This window comes from Oryzias latipes, chromosome 6 (assembly GCF_053564925.1).
Source record: "Oryzias latipes strain Hd-rR chromosome 6, Olatipes_Hd-rR_3.1".
Taxonomy (NCBI): Eukaryota; Metazoa; Chordata; class Actinopteri; order Beloniformes; family Adrianichthyidae; genus Oryzias; species Oryzias latipes.
The window spans coordinates 29,103,487-29,121,197 of record NC_136242.1 but is presented as its reverse complement, the minus strand read 5'-3'; the positions used below and the strand labels follow the sequence as shown (position 1 = coordinate 29,121,197).

Here is a 17,711-nt window from a genome sequence, read left to right as displayed (position 1 = left end):
AAAGGCTTCTACTTATGATCTTTTGTGTTGCAGAATCAGAACCTCCAAATGTTCTTACACTGTATAATGTGTTGTTTCATTGTAGCTACAGAAATGACTGGAGCAGAGCTTAGCATCTATGGAAATGTAGTTTTTACACATGGTTGATGATGCACAGAGAATGAAATGGGCCTTTTTGTAGTTTTCAGCTTTTAGTAAAATAAAACAGGTTAAACATCTAGATAAGGACAATGGTCAACAAATATACTGCTTTGTTCACATTTGATCTTTCAAACTGGTTAAAGGTGGATAAAAAAAAAGGAAACTCCTGTGAGTTAATGACCACAAGTATTTCCCAGAGTCCTACCATGCTTCCCAACACTGCTCTCTAGAATGAGGTTATTTGTTTCAATTAAAAAGACTCAGATTTCCTGCTAAACTCATTATGGGTGAAGACACTCTACAGTTTGTCAGAGTAATTAAATAAGTATTGATTCCATTTTTGTCGAAAGAACTCTTTTAAATCATATCTGTGCTACCCATATCGATTTCTTTCTTATTGTACAGTTTCTGCTCAAACGGGGTCGACCGGAGGCGTTGGAGCTCATGTCTGTTGCTTAGTAACCATCTTTTGGATGGCTAGATGTTTCCCCCACTGTGGTTTCCTGACACCGATTTACAACAGACGCTGTGACTTTTGCGAAAGCAGCAGCGACTAAACGCAACATCATGACGGCGAGCCCGACATGAGAGACGTTTAGATCGATAAAAAGAAGAAGTCTTTGTAATTAAAGCTGCAGGCAGAGCCGTACGGCCCCCCTCCTCTGCAGACCACACTGACATCAGCGCTGCACTGGAACAAGACTGAGCCCCGCCAAAGGTCATAATTAAATTAAAGGAACATTTCAATGTTTTAGTTCCAGGCGGAGCAAAAATGTTGCTGTTTCAGCACAATAGCAACCACTGATAATATCGACTTATGTATGCATCTATGTATTTGTGTTTTAAGTAGTTAAACTTTTTCAATAGATTTCATTATTTTACCAGAGAAGGGACCGATGGTGACAGATGATTCATGCAGAATTTAATAGTTTTTTTTTTTTTTTTAAACTCACTAATGTGTGCCTTGGAGTTTCTGTTGATGCAACCCTCCGTCATTAAAGACACATGCACCCATCCGGAGGATTGACCCGTACGGGTCTCACGGGTTTTTGGGTTGTCCGAATCTGTAGAGGGTCGTAGAGGAGCAGCCACATCTTCAGGGGAGCGTGGGTGTGTCTTGCAGTTCGACGACCCCAAAATGGAACGTACCATTGTTGTGTCTGTGTGGTAAGCGTATCGTGAAATGTCTGTACGGATAATGTAGGCTAAATGCACTTACGATGCAGCTTGTCCGTGGAAAAAAATGTGAATGAACATTTTTGTTCTTTGTCTCACCAAGCGGTCTACCACCTTAATATGTTGTGTGGGTCACCTGTGTGCCTCATACAGGTTTGCCCATTTTTCGCTCACAGACAGCCAGTATCCACCCGTAAGGGCAGTTGTGACTAGTCCGTCCGATACCGATAACCAATATTTCCCCTTTAACTGTGGCCGATAGCCGATATTTGCCGATACTGATACTTAGAGGTCTCCAGTAACACAAAGTTTATATTTCCTTTTTGTTTCTGTATTAGAAATAACTTTTCTTTTGCTATACAATCACATTGTACTTAACCTTTTTAACATACAAAAGGGATCTAATAGGAACAAGTATCCCTTTAAAACTTTCATATGTATATATATCTGAAAGTATTTATTGAAAATTGGACATAACTGTAAACTCTCACTGTGAATCTCAGTGAATATTTTCAGCACATGACAGTTCAAATTTGGCTTCATACAATTAACATCTTAGTGAATAAATGTGTTATAGCAGTAAATACTCAAAAGTACATGACACGTAAGAAGCAGAGTAATCCATATTTGTGTGGTATTTGTGGACCTGCCTGCCATCACAGGCCTCAACTGTTTAATACTGCAGCCTTTCAGAGTAATGAAGCAAAGCAGCGCTGCATGCATTCACCCTCCCCATATGAGGATTCAACATCCCTGTGTGTGCGTGTGTGTGTGTGTGTGTGTGTGTGTGTGTGTGTGTGGAAAGCAACTGTTTCCAATGTATAACTGCCACAAAGGCAGGGGAAGTAATGCATGGACAAAGAGTACAGTATGTGCTTTGTGGTAAATAGGTCAGTGCGCTCAGGGCCTTTGCAGAGAAAGAGAGGTGGCTTGAGGCAGGATGCATCCTCAGAGAGCACAACCTTCATCTTTCTACGGGAAACCCACACAAGTGTGACCACAAAAGCGCGCACAGCCACAAACATCTGGCTCCTGCAGCTGCAAGTACGACCTTCTGAAGCAGCGTAACGCATCTTTACTTAGCACTAAAACAACATTTCATCTCTGTGAGGCCTTCCCATTGAGGTGTGTGCACAGCGAGGCCTCATCATGTGACGGCCGTCCTATCCCCTCATTGGCCGCCTGCTTCGCTCTGCTCCACGGGCAACAACATAATAGGAAGTGTGCATCAATCTTTAATGTGACATTTATCACAGAGCTCCAAACACACCCGCTCCCACACAAAGCGGATGCTGCGTGACTTCATTAACCGCCAGTTAATGTTCAAGTCTCAAAGTGCTCCCATCCCTCTCCTCCGCCTAACCACTCGGCCTCTTCTCCACCTTTAGGTCTCTCATCTTCCGACTGAAACCACACCATTACCATCTCCTCATGGTCCCCGTTTCATCTGTTTCCGTCGCCTCTGAAAGTGTGATGACTTGCAATGTGAATTCACAGGCATGAACTACTGGGGGGAGCTGTGATCAGTAATGAACAGACAAAATAATAAAATGTTATAAAAGAAACTAAAATATTCAGGATATTTTTCATGATTTCTGCCTGTCAGGGGGATCGCAGCACTTTTCCTGTGTCTGTCTGTTTGCTCGGTTATAGATATGATTTTAAAGGCTAATCCTAGTGTGTCACTGGGAGTAATTTCACTGGATTTATGATGCATAGTTAAACAGCTTCTACATGCACAAACACTGCAGGGGAAAAAAAAAAAAAGAGTCCATCTCTGTGTAAATCAGGCCTGTAATAGGGATTGATCGCACATCCTGATACCATTTAGAGGATTATCAGAGAGCTGCGTGTTGTGCATGTTTGGTTATTTTACTGGCGGGGGAGCACTTATAGGCCCCTCACTGACCAAAACTGCATTGAAGAAAATGCATCTTCTCCAGTTGACTGACAGATAAGAAATGAGTCACTGATGAAGGCCTGATCGTCCCACTGGTTTTTCTTCTCGGTTTCACAACCATCATCATGCTAACCAATGACATAGATTGAACTCAGTGACATCCGTTAGGCAAATTTAAAGTCTTAAAGGTGTAAAAAAAACAACTCTATTTCTTTGTTTTCCCATTTCAGTTCCAATACCTTTAATTTATTAAATCATCATCAGCTTAAAGACCCGCTATCAGCATTTCTGACTGTTTTTATTTTTAACCAGAATTTGCTGAACATTCAGCAGAGTTGTTATTATAAATCTATAAAACACAAAAAAATGGTTTTTCCTTTTAAGTGACACAGAGAGATTTACTTTCTCTTGATTATAAATCAAGAGAATGCAGGTTCAGACCAACGAGACTAAAATCTTATTATTTCTTGGTCGCTGCCAAAGCTGATGTTGAAAAAAAGTATTTTTGAAACAACATTTTTTTTTATTGTCTTGCATTATCAGCTCTTTTTTTGCTTTGGACGTGCCAACTGGTGCCACGGCAGGCTGCCAGTTACCAGAGCTCAGTGTTAGTTTACTTGTTTTTGTTATCTTATTGTTTTGTTGTTTACCCTTTAATTGATGGACATAGACTTTTTCTTTTAACACATGAGTGTGGTGGCATGCCTGCTTCTCCTTTTTAGACTTTTTCCACCACTTTCTAAGTCTGAAGCGGTGCATCGTTTACATGATCAGATATTGTCGCTTGGCAACAAAAACTGACCGAGATTGCAGAAGAGGCTGAGGTCCTTCAGAGTTTGCAGGACTCTTCAAGAGTGTTTTATGATGGTATTGCATCTAGCGTCTTCTACAGAGTGAGCTGCTGGGGGAGCAGATGCACAGGAACAGGAAGAGAATCGACAAACTGGTGCAGAGATGCGTTCTGGAATATCCCCTAAGTCTGTGACTGTGAGAGGAGGATGCAACAGAAACTAGAATCGATCATGGACAATCCTCTTCATCATCATCCTCTCCATGACACCATGGGTGCACTGAGGACCTTCTTTAGTCAAAGACTTTACCACCTCGTTGCAGGAAGGAGATCTTTCCTCCTGTCAGCTATCAGACTCTACAACGCTTCACAGGGCACTCAATCGAGTTATTTCTTGTATTTTAGTGTTGTTGTTATTTATTGCATTCTACTGCTATTTAATATCTATTATTATGAGTTGTTTTCTTAAGAATCTGTTGTTTTTGAGCATTGGTAAGAGAGCAACTTCCCTGACATGGAATCAATTAAAGTTCCATCTTCTTCTTACTGTGGGAAAGTCCTTCTGTAGGGGCTTTGATTTGCTTTTTAAAGAAATGTATCTGGCAAAACAACTTTTTTCTTTGACTAATAACATTTGGTAACACTTTATATTATGATTCCTTAACAAGCTTTGTTAACACATTAACAAGCATTATAAATGAATTTATAGAGTGTTAGTAAGACATTTATTAGTACAATAAGTCTAATAAGGTTTATTTAATTACTTAGTTAATACATTTACAAGCATTATTATTAGGATGTTTTTAAGATGCTAATGATACATTTATTGGCATTATAGATGCCTAACAAATGTGTCAGTGTTAATAAGCTTAATAAGATTTATTAACAACCTTTGTTAACAAATTAAGAAGTATTATTATTGTTTGGGGTTCTAGTAAGACATTTATTAGCATTATAGGTGCCTGACACAAGCCTAAGTGTTAATAAGCTTAATAAGTTTTATCAACTAACTTCACAAATTAATTGGCTTTATTAATGTGTAAGATGCTAGTAAGATATTTATTAGCATTATAGATGTATTGCTAATACCCTTTACAGAAATATTTTTGTACGTTTAGTCTCTTTTAATGTTATAAAGTTCTTTTTACAAGCGTTATGCTTTGTGTTGTTTGTGGTAAAAAGCATTCCTCACTTTAGATGAGGTGCTGCAAAACATTTAATAAACTGTTAACAAAGTTAATTAATACATTTGTTAAGCTTATAAGCAGTTTAGTAATATGGATTTTGTAGACAATGGTCTGACTTTAGATGTTAATGAATCTTATTAACAATTTCAGGCATTTGCTCGTGTGAGACATCCATAATGCTAATTAATGTCTTCTTAGAACCCCAAACAATAATACTTCTTAATTTGTTAACAAAGGTTTTTAATACATCTTATTAAGCTTATAACACCGACACATTTGTTAGGAATCTATAATGCCAATAAATGCATCATTAACATCTTAAAAACATCCTAAAAATAACGCTTGTAAATGTATTAATAAAGTAATTTAATAAACCTTATTAGATTTATTGTACTAATAAATGTCTTACTAACACCCTAAATATTCTGTAATATTGCTTGTTAATGCGTTAACAAAGCTTGTTAAGGAATCTTAATATAAAGTTCTACCTCGGTAACACTTTATATCAAGATTCCTTAACAAGCTTTGTAAACACATTAACAAGCATTATAAATGTATTTATAGGGTGTTAGTAAGAAATTTATTAGTACAATAAGTCTAATAAGGTTTATTAAATTACTTAGTTAACACATTTACAAGCATTATTATTAAGATGTTTTTAAGATGCTAATGATGCATTTACTGATATTATAGGTGCCTAACAAATGTGTCAGTGTTAATAAGCTTAATAAGATTTATTAAATTACTTAGTTAACACATTAAGAAGTATTATTATTGTTTGGGGTTCTAGTAAGATATTTATTAGCATTATAAATGCCTGACACAAGCCTAAGTGTTCATAAGCTTAATACTATAAACTAACTTAACAAATTAATAGGCTTTATTAATGTGTCAGATGCTAGTAAGATATTTATTAGCATTGTAGATGTCTTGCAGATACCTGAAAGTGTTAATAAGATTTATTAACATCTAAAATCAGACCATTGTCTTCTAAATCCATATTACTAAACTGCTTATAAGCTTTACAAATGTATTAATTAACTTTGTTAGTAGTTTATTAATTGTTTTGCAGCACCTCATCTAAAGTGTGGACGTTTTTTACCACAAACAACCACAAAGCATAAAGATTGTAAAAATAACTTTATGACATTGAAACAGAATCAACATACACAAATCGTTCTGTAAAAGATATATAATAATTTAATTCAGACAAATAAAAAATATTAAAATACTTATAGACTGGTGATGAATGACTCTAGCATCATAGCTAATAAGGATAAAGTATTAGCATCTATCCTGAGTGAAACATTCATTGCAAATCAACCTTTTAAGTAATTCGAAGATAGTTGTATTCGCAGAGAGGCACGCCACGCGCCCTGCCCGTAACCCGGAACCGGAAGTCCATTAGATGTTAATGAATCTTATTAACACTTTCAGGTATTTGCAAGACATCTATAATGCTAATAAATATCTTACTAGCATCTGACACATTAATAAAGCCTATTAATTTGTTAAGTTAGTTAATAAAACTTATTAAGCTTATTAACACCTAGGCTTGTGTCAAGCATCTATAATACTAATAAATATCTTACTAGAACCCCAAACAATAATAATACTTCTTAATTTGTTAACAAAGGTTGTTAATAAATCTTATTAAGCTTATTAACACTGACACATTTGTTAGGCACCTATAATCTCAGTAAATGCATCATTAGCATCTTGAAAACATCCTAATAATAATGCTTGTAAATGTGTTAACTAAGTAATTTAATAAACCTTTTTAGACTTATTGTACTAATAAATGTCTTATTAACACCCTATAAATTCATTTATAATACTTGTCAATTTGTTAACAAAGCTTGTTAAGGAATCTTAATATAAAGTGTTACCGGATCTTCTATCTAAACTAGTGAGTCCAGACAACTGTAGAGCAGGTTTTTAGTCATCAGATCAGTTAAAAAAATCCCAACCTGTTAAGTGCTTCTTCCTGTAGCAACCCATGAAACATCTACCAGGGAGGTGTGAGGCTGTTGTGTGCAGCTGGTACAGGGAACATGGAGCGTTTTTGCTAAATAACAAACTTGTTCTAGTAAATTTATTTTTAGCTCAGTGAAGTCCTGATAAGATCCAGAGGTTATGATCTGTTTGTAAACAGTCTTAACAAATGCAGTTCAATTAGGATCATTGAAAAGCAAGAAGTAAAGCATCTTTAGAGGAGTGCAGGTGTGTTACGGTGTGTTACAGGTGTGTTGCAAATGTGTTGCAGATGTGCTGCAGGTGTGCTGCAGGTGTGTTGCAGGTGTTTTACAGGTGTGCTGCAGATGTGTTGCAGGTGTGCTGCAGGTGTGCTGCAGATGTGTTGCAGGTGTGCTGCAGGAGTATTGCCGTTCCCTTGAGGGTCATGAAAAAAGGAACGTATGATAGTAATGTGTATGCTTAGTGTCTCGTTGAAAATAATAAAATATCAGTACGACTTGCTTGCATCTCACCCTTATGTCACCCATACTTCCCCGTCATGTACTGTATTGCTTAGGTGTTTGCTACAAACTGTCGCTGGCAGCATGCATGTAGAAAAAAATGGGCACGAATATTCTTGCTTTTTGGGTTGACCGATTGGTCTACGACTCTTGCCCATTTTTTCTTTTACTTCCAGACAGTCTGTATTCACCCATGAGGGCAGCTGTGACTTTGGCTTAAAGAGAGTGGAGTCTGACAAAGGGAGGACAGTTTAAGCTCATTCCCTTCAAATTAACCACTGTGATGTGTCAAAAACATGAACGTACTATTGCGCTGAATCATTGAGCTGGTACTCTCGGGCGCGGCTGAAGCACTCCTGGAGACCCGAGTCGGACCACAGACGCATCATTGCAGACAGCAGCTCGGCGGAGAAAGGCTCTGTGTCCTCCATGCGGCTGACCACGTCACACACCATCTTTGCATCAGCCTGAAGAAACATGACAGAGAAGCTTCACATCAACATCCTGATGGAAAAAAAAACTACAGCTTTGTTTGAGCATCACTTCATTTTATGTGGGGGAAAAAACACATCAAGTCTTTTTTATTTCTGTGGAGAAGCCCTAACATGAGATGTGCCACTCAGATTTGGTGTTCCACAGGGTTCTAGACTTGAATTATACACTTTGACTTTGGGCAATAAAAACATGACCTTCTACTTCCATGCCAATGCTAATGATACCTATCTGTGTCCATCAGTACACTAAAGGTAAACATTGAAGACTGTACCTTATCATGTCCAAAGTTTTAGCCCTAAGCAGGTTTTTTGTTTCTTCAATTTTTGATTCAATACGGGGGCCCTAATGACCCTCTCTTCACAAGCAAGGGAATAGATTGGAGTATTGGTTTATTTCAAGCAATACAAGCAAAAAAGAGTTGTGTTTTTATTTTTGATGAATTACTTCAGGATTGCACTGCATCTGCAACAATACAGATTTTGTACAGGTTTGACAAAGCTCTACATGCATCAGGTGACGTTCTGCAGCAGCTGTGCATCACCCAAGGTTGTGGGTTGGGATGGAACTGTTAAAATCATGGATACAGGCACCAGCAAAAAGCTTTCTTAGCAGGGTGGCCTGGGTTTCCCTCATGGATTGATTAACCAGTTCTTTCACAGAGTTGACTTGCTACTCCTCCACATGAGGAGCCAGTTGAGGTGATTTTGAAATCTGGCAGAAATGTCACCCGGACGCCTTCCCATTGAGCCTCCCTGAGTACGAGGAGTCACAGTGGCAACCCAGTGTTTTACCCCCTTTAGTGTAATGTAAAGACTTTGATGCTCTGTAAACATTAAACCTGTTAGCAATTTCAGAGAGACACAAGGACGATCCTGCCTTATAAATGAATTTAGAAATAAGACGTCAGGTTAATGAATTCTGTAATTTGTCTCACCTTCCCTTTCCTCACAGCCTAGGTTGACTTTGCATTGCTGTTTGCTCTACTGGGCTTCATGTTTGCCCTCCCTTTCTTCTTCATCAGTGTTTTTGGCATTTCCTTTTATTCCTCTCATCTTCCTTAGCTTGCTGCACTTTGCTCAGTCTCCTATTTCCATCTTCTATTTTTTAACCTCCTCTCTTTCTCTCGTTTCTTTCTTTGGTACCAGACCGAATGGTTTTCTGTCCTTCTCTTCATCATTTCTTACCTTTATGAAGGACACATATCATCATTTCTCCTGCTTTAAATGCTCTTCACTCCACAAAGAATGACTGTCTAAATTTAAATTTTTGTTCTTGTTTTTTATTTCAAGCTGAGAGGATCCAAATAATGACAGAAAACGGTTTCAGATTTTGATTTAAGCTCTATTTATTCTCATCCAGTCATATGGAAGCTTTGATAAATGCTAATTTACATCTGTCTTCGTTTATTGGCCAAAAATGTATTTATATTTTGTGTACAATAATTATATTGTCAGATTGCTCCAGTCCTCAGTTATTCGAGTCTTTAAATCTCATCATTTTCCAGAAATGATTTTACTCAACAATTTCCACGAACCCAACGTCAACCGAGACAAACTTTAAAAATTAGGACTGTTTATCACCAATAATTTCCAGAATTGATTGACCATACAGTGTTACATGGTTTCTCAAATGGAGAAGCTCCAACAAATATGTGCTAATCGTTAAGAAACCTGCGTTTTTGTTTGGCCACTAGGTGGAGCTTAATTACACTTAATTCCCGAAGATTTGAGCAAAAAACAGCTTTAGACCACAAATGGTTACTTTAAAACATGTTTCCATAAAAGAGTTTGGAAAATTCCTGCCTGTGAGTCTAAGAAGCTGTTCATTTAGTCAGCGATGTATGTTTAGGTCGTCCAGCGTTAGCCGTCCTTTGAGAAATTCCATTATATGTTAGCATCAAGCTAGTGCACTTTGGTTTCCCTGTTGTTAAAATGACACTGCAGATGTATCAAAGTATATTAGTAATGTTCCATGAACCTTCCGATTGTATTTTGTATACTGTTTAGCTGTTGTACATGGTTGTTTCAAAGCTTTATCTCGCCAAATCTCACTAAATCTCTCGGGAGCAAGGTTAGGTCACCGGAAAAAGAAATAAATAAAAGATCGATGTCTACTTATATGGATTGATTATTGGATCGATTCAGATCGATTCATCAATTTTATCAACCCAGCCCAATTAAAAATAATTTAGAAACATTTTAGGTTTAAGCTTTTCTTGGTAAACCGGTCTCATTACATTGGAGTACAGAGTTTAAAGTTTGAGTTTCTCTATTGCTGTGAATTTCAGAAAAACATTCACAAACTCTCCCAAACAATAGGTAACTGAGAGCTCTTCCTCTTTCATTTAATGAGCTGAAAACTAAACTCTAAATGTTTTTGAAAAATACAAACACTATATAGAATATTTGAGGCAATAAATGGGTATGTTATTCATGAAATCGTCATTGCCCTTCCTAGTCTTCAAATCTGTAGCTGTCTGTCTGACCCTGAATGAACAATCATCGTCTTCATCTTCATCCCTCCAAACTTGCTCATTTCCTGATCTCAGTGTCCCACCACACCAGAGCCAATCAGTTGTCAGTGCTGTCTTTTCCGGGCCAACAAGCTTCACATTTGACAGCTTTACAAAAATAAAAAGAGGGCATCAGAATGTTACGATACTGGAGTCAGCTTCAACAGTGAGTGAGCGTAAACATAACATGATCAGAGCAAACATGGGGGGGATAGATGTGACTTCCCTGCCCTCAGAGAGCATGCTCAGTTCTGTCCTTGAAGCGCTGTGAACCTGACTCCCCCAGCCTGATCTCTCTGACCTGATCCCTCCCTCAGCGGTCCGGAGCTCAGAGCAGGTTCCTCTCAGTCAGGATGCTCTGACAGCAGGCACAGCAGCCAGATGTGGAGTGACAGAGATGGACAGAGCAGAGATGAATGAAGAACGTCAGCCTGTGGGGGCTCCAGTGGAGAGCTGGGCAGAGAGCCACAAGCGAGCAGGAGCTCACAGCCAAACCAAGGACACAGTCCAAAAACACACACACGCTTTTTTTTACTACCATGATTACAGCTTACACACATTTAAATTTTCCAGCCTGTCTGGGGGAAAATATGTTCTATCCAAGCTAAATGGCAGATCTGACCTCTGCTGCAAGTCCCAAGTCTGGCTCAGAGCCTTCTCTGAGGAAAACGAGTCCAAAACACCTCCAGTCAAAGTTAAACAAACCCAAACGTGAGGCTTGATTCAACGACATGATGAACTCCTGACCGTGTTAGTGTGACAGCACCTCTGAGCAACGGGCCAAGCCTGCCGGGCCAGCACACTAGAGACAACCCAGAACTTTGCTCATTTATCTTTTGGAGGTGATTTATAATCCTTGTTCATGTTTCAGAAAACAACTCTCTATTAGAACCACATTTGCAGTAGCTGATTACAGAAGTGCTTAAAAATGTTTGCATAAATATGACAAACAGTTGTTTGAGTTTACTTGTGCTTCCTAGATCCTTACAGAATTTGCCACTTTGACTTCCTCCTTTTTCACACCTCAATTGAGTTTAACATTCTGTTTGAAGACCCAATCCATGATGGAGGACTTATATAAAGAAAATTAAGAAATAAATAAGAAATAAAATTGCATTTCTGAGTAGCTCTTTATTCAAGTCGTTGTGAATCAGGAGCAGATGCAAAAATCATAATCATAATTAAAAGATCACTGAGAATGCTTTGGAAATAGATTTAAAAAAATTCTTGGAGTAGAACTCTAAAACAGGGGCTGAAAAAGCAAAAGCAGATCCTCTCATCTGTTTGGTGTAGGAAGTGTGCTGTGGACATCTGTGGGAAAAAGCACAAACAGCTGGAGGCCTACTCAACAAAATACGTGACTGTGTTGGCTCTACAGCCAATCAGAAAAGAAAAACACCACCAGCAATTTTTATCCATCCATCCATCCATACATCCATCCGATGTATCATTTTGCTTCCTCTTTACCCATCTGGCCCCATCCTGCCGCTCAGACTCTCTCTCTCACTCCTCCGCATCACATGACTCTCAGCTGCAGTTGCCATGGCAACCATCCTCACTTTCCCCGGGAATGCAATGTTGCCTGTTTTTTTTCCTCCCATTCTCTCAGTCTTCCCATCCATCTGCCGCACCCTTCTCCTCTCTCCTTCCCACCATCTCCTCCTAGTTTATTTCTCCGCTCTCCACACGAGTCCAGCAGAAACTTATTTTCTCCATCATTCAAACACCAAACAGATAAAAGCTCTCCCACAAACAGCTGAAGTGGGGGGGGGGGGGGTCATCACCCCCTTCAGCCATTCTTTGTAGCTGCTCTGAATAATGAAAGTGATGAAATATTGAACTACAGTTCAGCCGTCATGCAGAGTCTGACACACACTCATGTTTTGAGCTTCCTGCAGCCACACCCAACACGCCACCACCCACAGAGCTTGAAGCTGGGGGGGGGGGGGGGGTGTGTCAGGATGAGATGTTATAGTGGAGCATTAAAAGACTAAGTGCAGGAAAAAAAATCAATGCTGCTTTCCCACCCTCAACTGCATCAGAGAGAGAGAGGGAGGCATGTAGGAGACAGGGAGTTGGGGGTGGGGGTTCTTCACTGTGCACGTGATCCTAATGGCACATCTCTACTATGAGAAACTCCTTCATCTACAAAGGCCCTGTAGATGATGATAGGAGTGGTGAGTGATCCTGTGACACAGCAATCACACTCAACTAGCTCTGAGTCATAAATGTAAAACCTCAGCCTAAAGTATGAAGGTTAGGATTCTTTAAAGTACAAGTCAAATACAAAAACCTTCATGAAAGGAAAAAAAAAATACTGTTTTCTGAAGTACTGGAGTAGTAACTTGACTAGTCTTAATTCATACTTAGAACAATGTATCATCAGCATACAACTTCAAAAATGTCCTTTTCTATCAATACCCATTAAAATACAAATTTTCACACAGAACAAAACAGGCCCAAGTTGGTGCTTGGAGGTACAATTTGACTACTTTTAACATGTTTTAGCTATGAAATAAGAACAACTTTTCATGTCCGGTTGTGAGCTCTACATACAAATCCGGCGTTCATATATCGTGCGCTGTCAGTTCAAACTGGTTAAACGTTTTCACGCTAAACCGCAGCAGCGCAGCACTGTGACCAATCAGGGACTTGGATTTAGTAGTGATGTGTAGGTGTCGCCTGCGTCAAAACACGGAAGTACTAAGCATTGTAAAAATGATCACGAAAGAGACATTAATAACTGTGTCCAGTCGGATTAATATAATTCCAAGACGGACATTTGTAGGAACAGAGCTGTGAAAACAAAGGGTCTGGAACAAGATTTGCGGGATTTGCACCACTTTGACTTTGCGCACCAAGGCTCTTCCTATTGTAGATGGCGGACGAGCTAAGATAAACAGTAAATACTCTAAAAAAAGAAGAATCTTTTCCATGTTGCTACCTGTGTGTGTGGCGCTGCTCAGGTGTGTACACGACCGCGTTCATAAACGCCAATGCCATAAACCTAAGGCATTGGGCCCCATTATAGAGTCTTCTGTATGACTTGGCCATCGATTTAAACTCACGACCTCTACCACAAGGCCACTAACTAAAGATAGCAAGAGGACACATTCAAACTGAACCAACTTTCTATGGCTTTGGATCTCTAGATGGTTTTGTGAACATTTGATTTGCTGGGAAAGAATTCATTAAACTGTCGCAAAAAGAAATGTTCTCTCTGCAGCCGTGACTGAAAATACACCGTCTCCATGGATGTCTTTCTTTCAAGCACATTTTTAAGCCCAAAGTCTCCCCTCTCTGCTGTTAAACTGTCACCTTTCATCCCCATGAGTTCCTCTACCTCCCCCCAGCTTTAGTCCACCATCCAGTCTGCCTCTCTGTCACTCACCAAGTCTTTCCACTCACATTCTTCTAAACTTAGATCCAGCAGCAAGCTGTCAGTCCTCGTCTTTCCAAACACACTTCGATCCCTGTTGGTGATGCACAACTGTGTGCTGGACTGACACACAAAACAGATACTGAGGCGATGCTCCATCAGGAGAAGCAGTCCAAACCCCGTCCATCATTATCCACTGAGGGCCACAGACTCCAGTTCTTTCTACACATGTATGACCATGAAGGGGTTATATAAGCCTAGGCAAAGATTAGAGAGAAGAGAAAATGCTTCAGATATCAGTCTCGTTTAGGTGTTAGCCTCGTGACACGTTATAAATACATACGTTGTGTATATATATATATATATATATATATATATATATATATATATATATATGTATAAAGCTATTTCTTACTGGAATATACTGCCTCTAAAATAATATTAATAATCAGTCATAGTAGTCTTGAAGCTTAAGAAATTGATAGTTCATGTGGAAACTACATAACATAACTGATTTTTCTTTTTTCCTTTTGAATCTGGAATTTTGAATAGCTCTAAAGAAAACTGATGTGTTATGTATTAAATGTCATTTCTACTCAAATCCTTGTAATAATGTATGTATTTTAAAAAGCGGACCCAAAAAAGAATAGGTTTTACGTTGGTCAACCAGCGGCCAAAAGAATTGATTTTATTATTTAGGTTTCTGACATCTGTAAAGAGTTTATATATTATGATATAGGATATCTTTTTATTTAAAAGGATTTTTTATTCCAGTATTTTGAGCAAGTATATAATTCAGGAAGGAATTTGACATTTAGCATAATTAGGCTTCTGTCATCTTTCTTTCTGTGAAATCAGCAGTTAGTTACCGGAATTTTTTTTCCATCTTTTGTCATTTCAGAATTATTCTGCTCATCAGATGTCACATGTTTAACTTATCCCATAGCAGTTAACCTTGTAGTTTTCAAGCTGTCATTCTCTTTATGCTTATTTTTCTCCTGAGCTTTTACCAAGGCTTTTATGTCCTGCATTTCTTTTGTGGAGCTCCCGTCATTCCAAACATATCAGGCCTGCTGTTGATATTTATGGCCAGGACATCAAGGCAAAGCTGGGGTTTCTCCAGGGTGCAGCTTGGTGACATTAACCAGATATATCTGCGGTCTTGTAATGTCATTCTGACCGGCTCTGCCCAGAGTCTGTTTATACAATCACACCAGACTGACTTGAAGGATGATCGGCTGCATTTACAGTGAACGCAGACAGTTCAGTCTTCATATTTGTGAGGTGTGCGCTTTCACACAGTAGTTTAAAATATTATGATGGCCTTTGTCAAAGTAAGTTGTGGAGAGTCGGTGAGGTCACATCTAGGGTCAATGAAAACTTTCCTGCTCCTGCTGATTTACAAGGTCAGGACAGGTCGATGAAACTGAATCTTCATCCTGCCACTCAGGTCATGCTCAACAAACAATAACTATGACGTGAGGTTGGTGAACCGCCTGCATCCCTTTGTCTGCTCGTTTAGCACCACATGCATAGGTACTCGCCTCACGTAGTTAGAATAAACACCCTCATCAGATTTAAACCTGATTTGCTCAACAATTTACTCAACAATTTGCTCAACCTTCAAAGTTAAAAAGTAAGTTAAAAAATAGAAATATCTGCTTGTCATGATATTATATTCTGACAATGAATCCCACCAACTCTTGATTGGTTTTATAATGACAAATACAATTTTTTTCTCCTTTTTCCACCAACAAGTCAAAAGCCCCTGTAAACATTATTATAAAAAGTATCAAAAGCTCATCAATTCAGGAGTGACATGTGGTATGTACACTGACGGCAGTTTTGTTTGAAGACTAGTTCTTATTTAGCATCTGTTCTCAATCTTTGCATATTTGAAGACATACTGCAGGCCTTAGAAGGGTAATATATCAACCCTTCAAACAATAACTCTTACGGGTTCCAATCACATAGGAAAAAATGTAACAAAAGAAACAACAATTGTCAGTGTAACAGGCTAATAGTCCTGCCAAATGGTGTGGTGAGCTCTATGGTGTTGGTAAGTGAGCCTTTCAGTGAAATGCCACATGTTCACACGTTTACACCCAGCTTTTGAGCACAAAGCAAATAGACAACACCAAAATTCAGAAATGCACCTTTCAAGGACAGAGAGAGTCACACTAATGAATTAAACTGCTAAATTCAGCTGTTGATGGCTTACAGAGGAGAAGCAATAAAAACCAAATTAAAGTCTCAAGCCTTTGGTTGAAAACTCAAGTCAAGTTTCACGTCAACCTTTAAACAACTCATTATTATCACACTAAAAGCAAAAGCTGATGCTCTTAATTTCTCACTAATGAAACCGTAGCAAAATCATAAGAAAATACCTTCTTAGGTTTTACAGCAAAGTCCTGAATGTACAAACAAGAATTAACAAACAAATATTGTTCACAAAGCTCAGGTCTCAAGTCTTTGAGTTTAAACTGCGAGTCAAGTCTCAAGTCCTTGCCGGTGAGACTTTCAGGCAGACTGATTGAGTCCGAGTCAGAAGTCCCCATGCTTGTCTTTGCTCTGGATGGTGAGGTGCTGTGAACAAAGATCCTGCTGGAAAGATGTCCCATTTTTAGCTGAGGTGGGAGGCTGGGACAGCCCTGTGGACCCCTCCCTTTAGAGTTATTCTGGTTGTAATCAACTTGGAGGGAATCTGCAGCAGGAACCACATGACCATGAAGACCTTGGGGAGTTTTGGGGTCATTTTTTAAGGGGGGGAGGAGCATCAGAAGTCCTTGTTGCCGTTTCAGCATCCTGAAAAATAAGCTAACAAGCAAAATAGAAAGAAAATATGTTTTTCAGACAATATGATGGTTTAAAATGTGCAAATTGATTGGAAATGAACAGAAACATCCAACCAACAAAATTCTCTTTGTTTTTGTCCCTCTTTATATTGTCATGTATCACGAATACATCTTGTATAGCTTCTTGTCCTTAAAACTAATAATCAAGACTGTTATCTCTTTTCTCAGAACACTGTTGTTTTTTTTAATCTTTAACACTGGAACTGTTGCCGGCGACAACAAACTAACACATGCTCCTGTAACTACTGTAACTCTTGACTGTTTCTGCAATTTACATAATTCCACCGGATTCTAAGGCGGAGAAAAGAAGCTGCGCCTTAACGTTGCATATTGGCGCAAAGCCGCTGTTCTCTGTGTCAAAATGAGCTGGTTGACATTGATTGCGTAAACACTAACCTACTGTTACCTAATGTTCCATATCAGGGCCAGGCTGCCTTTCTCAGCCTCAGAAACCGCTGGAACTACCTTACTAGCGTAAAGGGTAGAACAGTTACGGTATTCAAAGTATACCACTGCAGCTAAAGCTCTGGTGGTAAAGGATTAAAGCCAATATTCTTAAATGAATCTAAAAAAGGTTCAACTGAGGTGTTCTGCAAAGAATCACAGAAACTAACTTTTTAAAGGAAAAAAACTAACTTTGAGTGGATCTAAAGTTGGAACATCTTTTATATAAATAAAGTTGACTCCATGTTTAAAACAGTCCTCCAAAATGTGACCTGTCCTCTTGTCTTGATTAATGATGATACACGTACCTCTTTTTAAGCTTCTCTAGACCAACAGGACCCTGGGTTACCCTGCA

The 17,711-nt window shown here is 38.8% G+C and overlaps 1 protein-coding gene across 2 annotated transcripts in view; it reads right to left on the bottom strand.

The window, feature by feature from the left end:
• Positions 1-17,711, bottom strand: part of LOC101167706 (guanine nucleotide-binding protein G(o) subunit alpha) — a 103,832-nt gene that overhangs the window by 23,613 nt on the left and 62,508 nt on the right. For both annotated transcript variants that reach the window (XM_023955984.2, XM_023955985.2), the window contains exon 4: positions 7,978-8,138. In XM_023955984.2, coding sequence (XP_023811752.1) covers positions 7,978-8,138 — 161 coding nt within the window. The remainder of the gene's footprint in view (positions 1-7,977; positions 8,139-17,711) is intronic.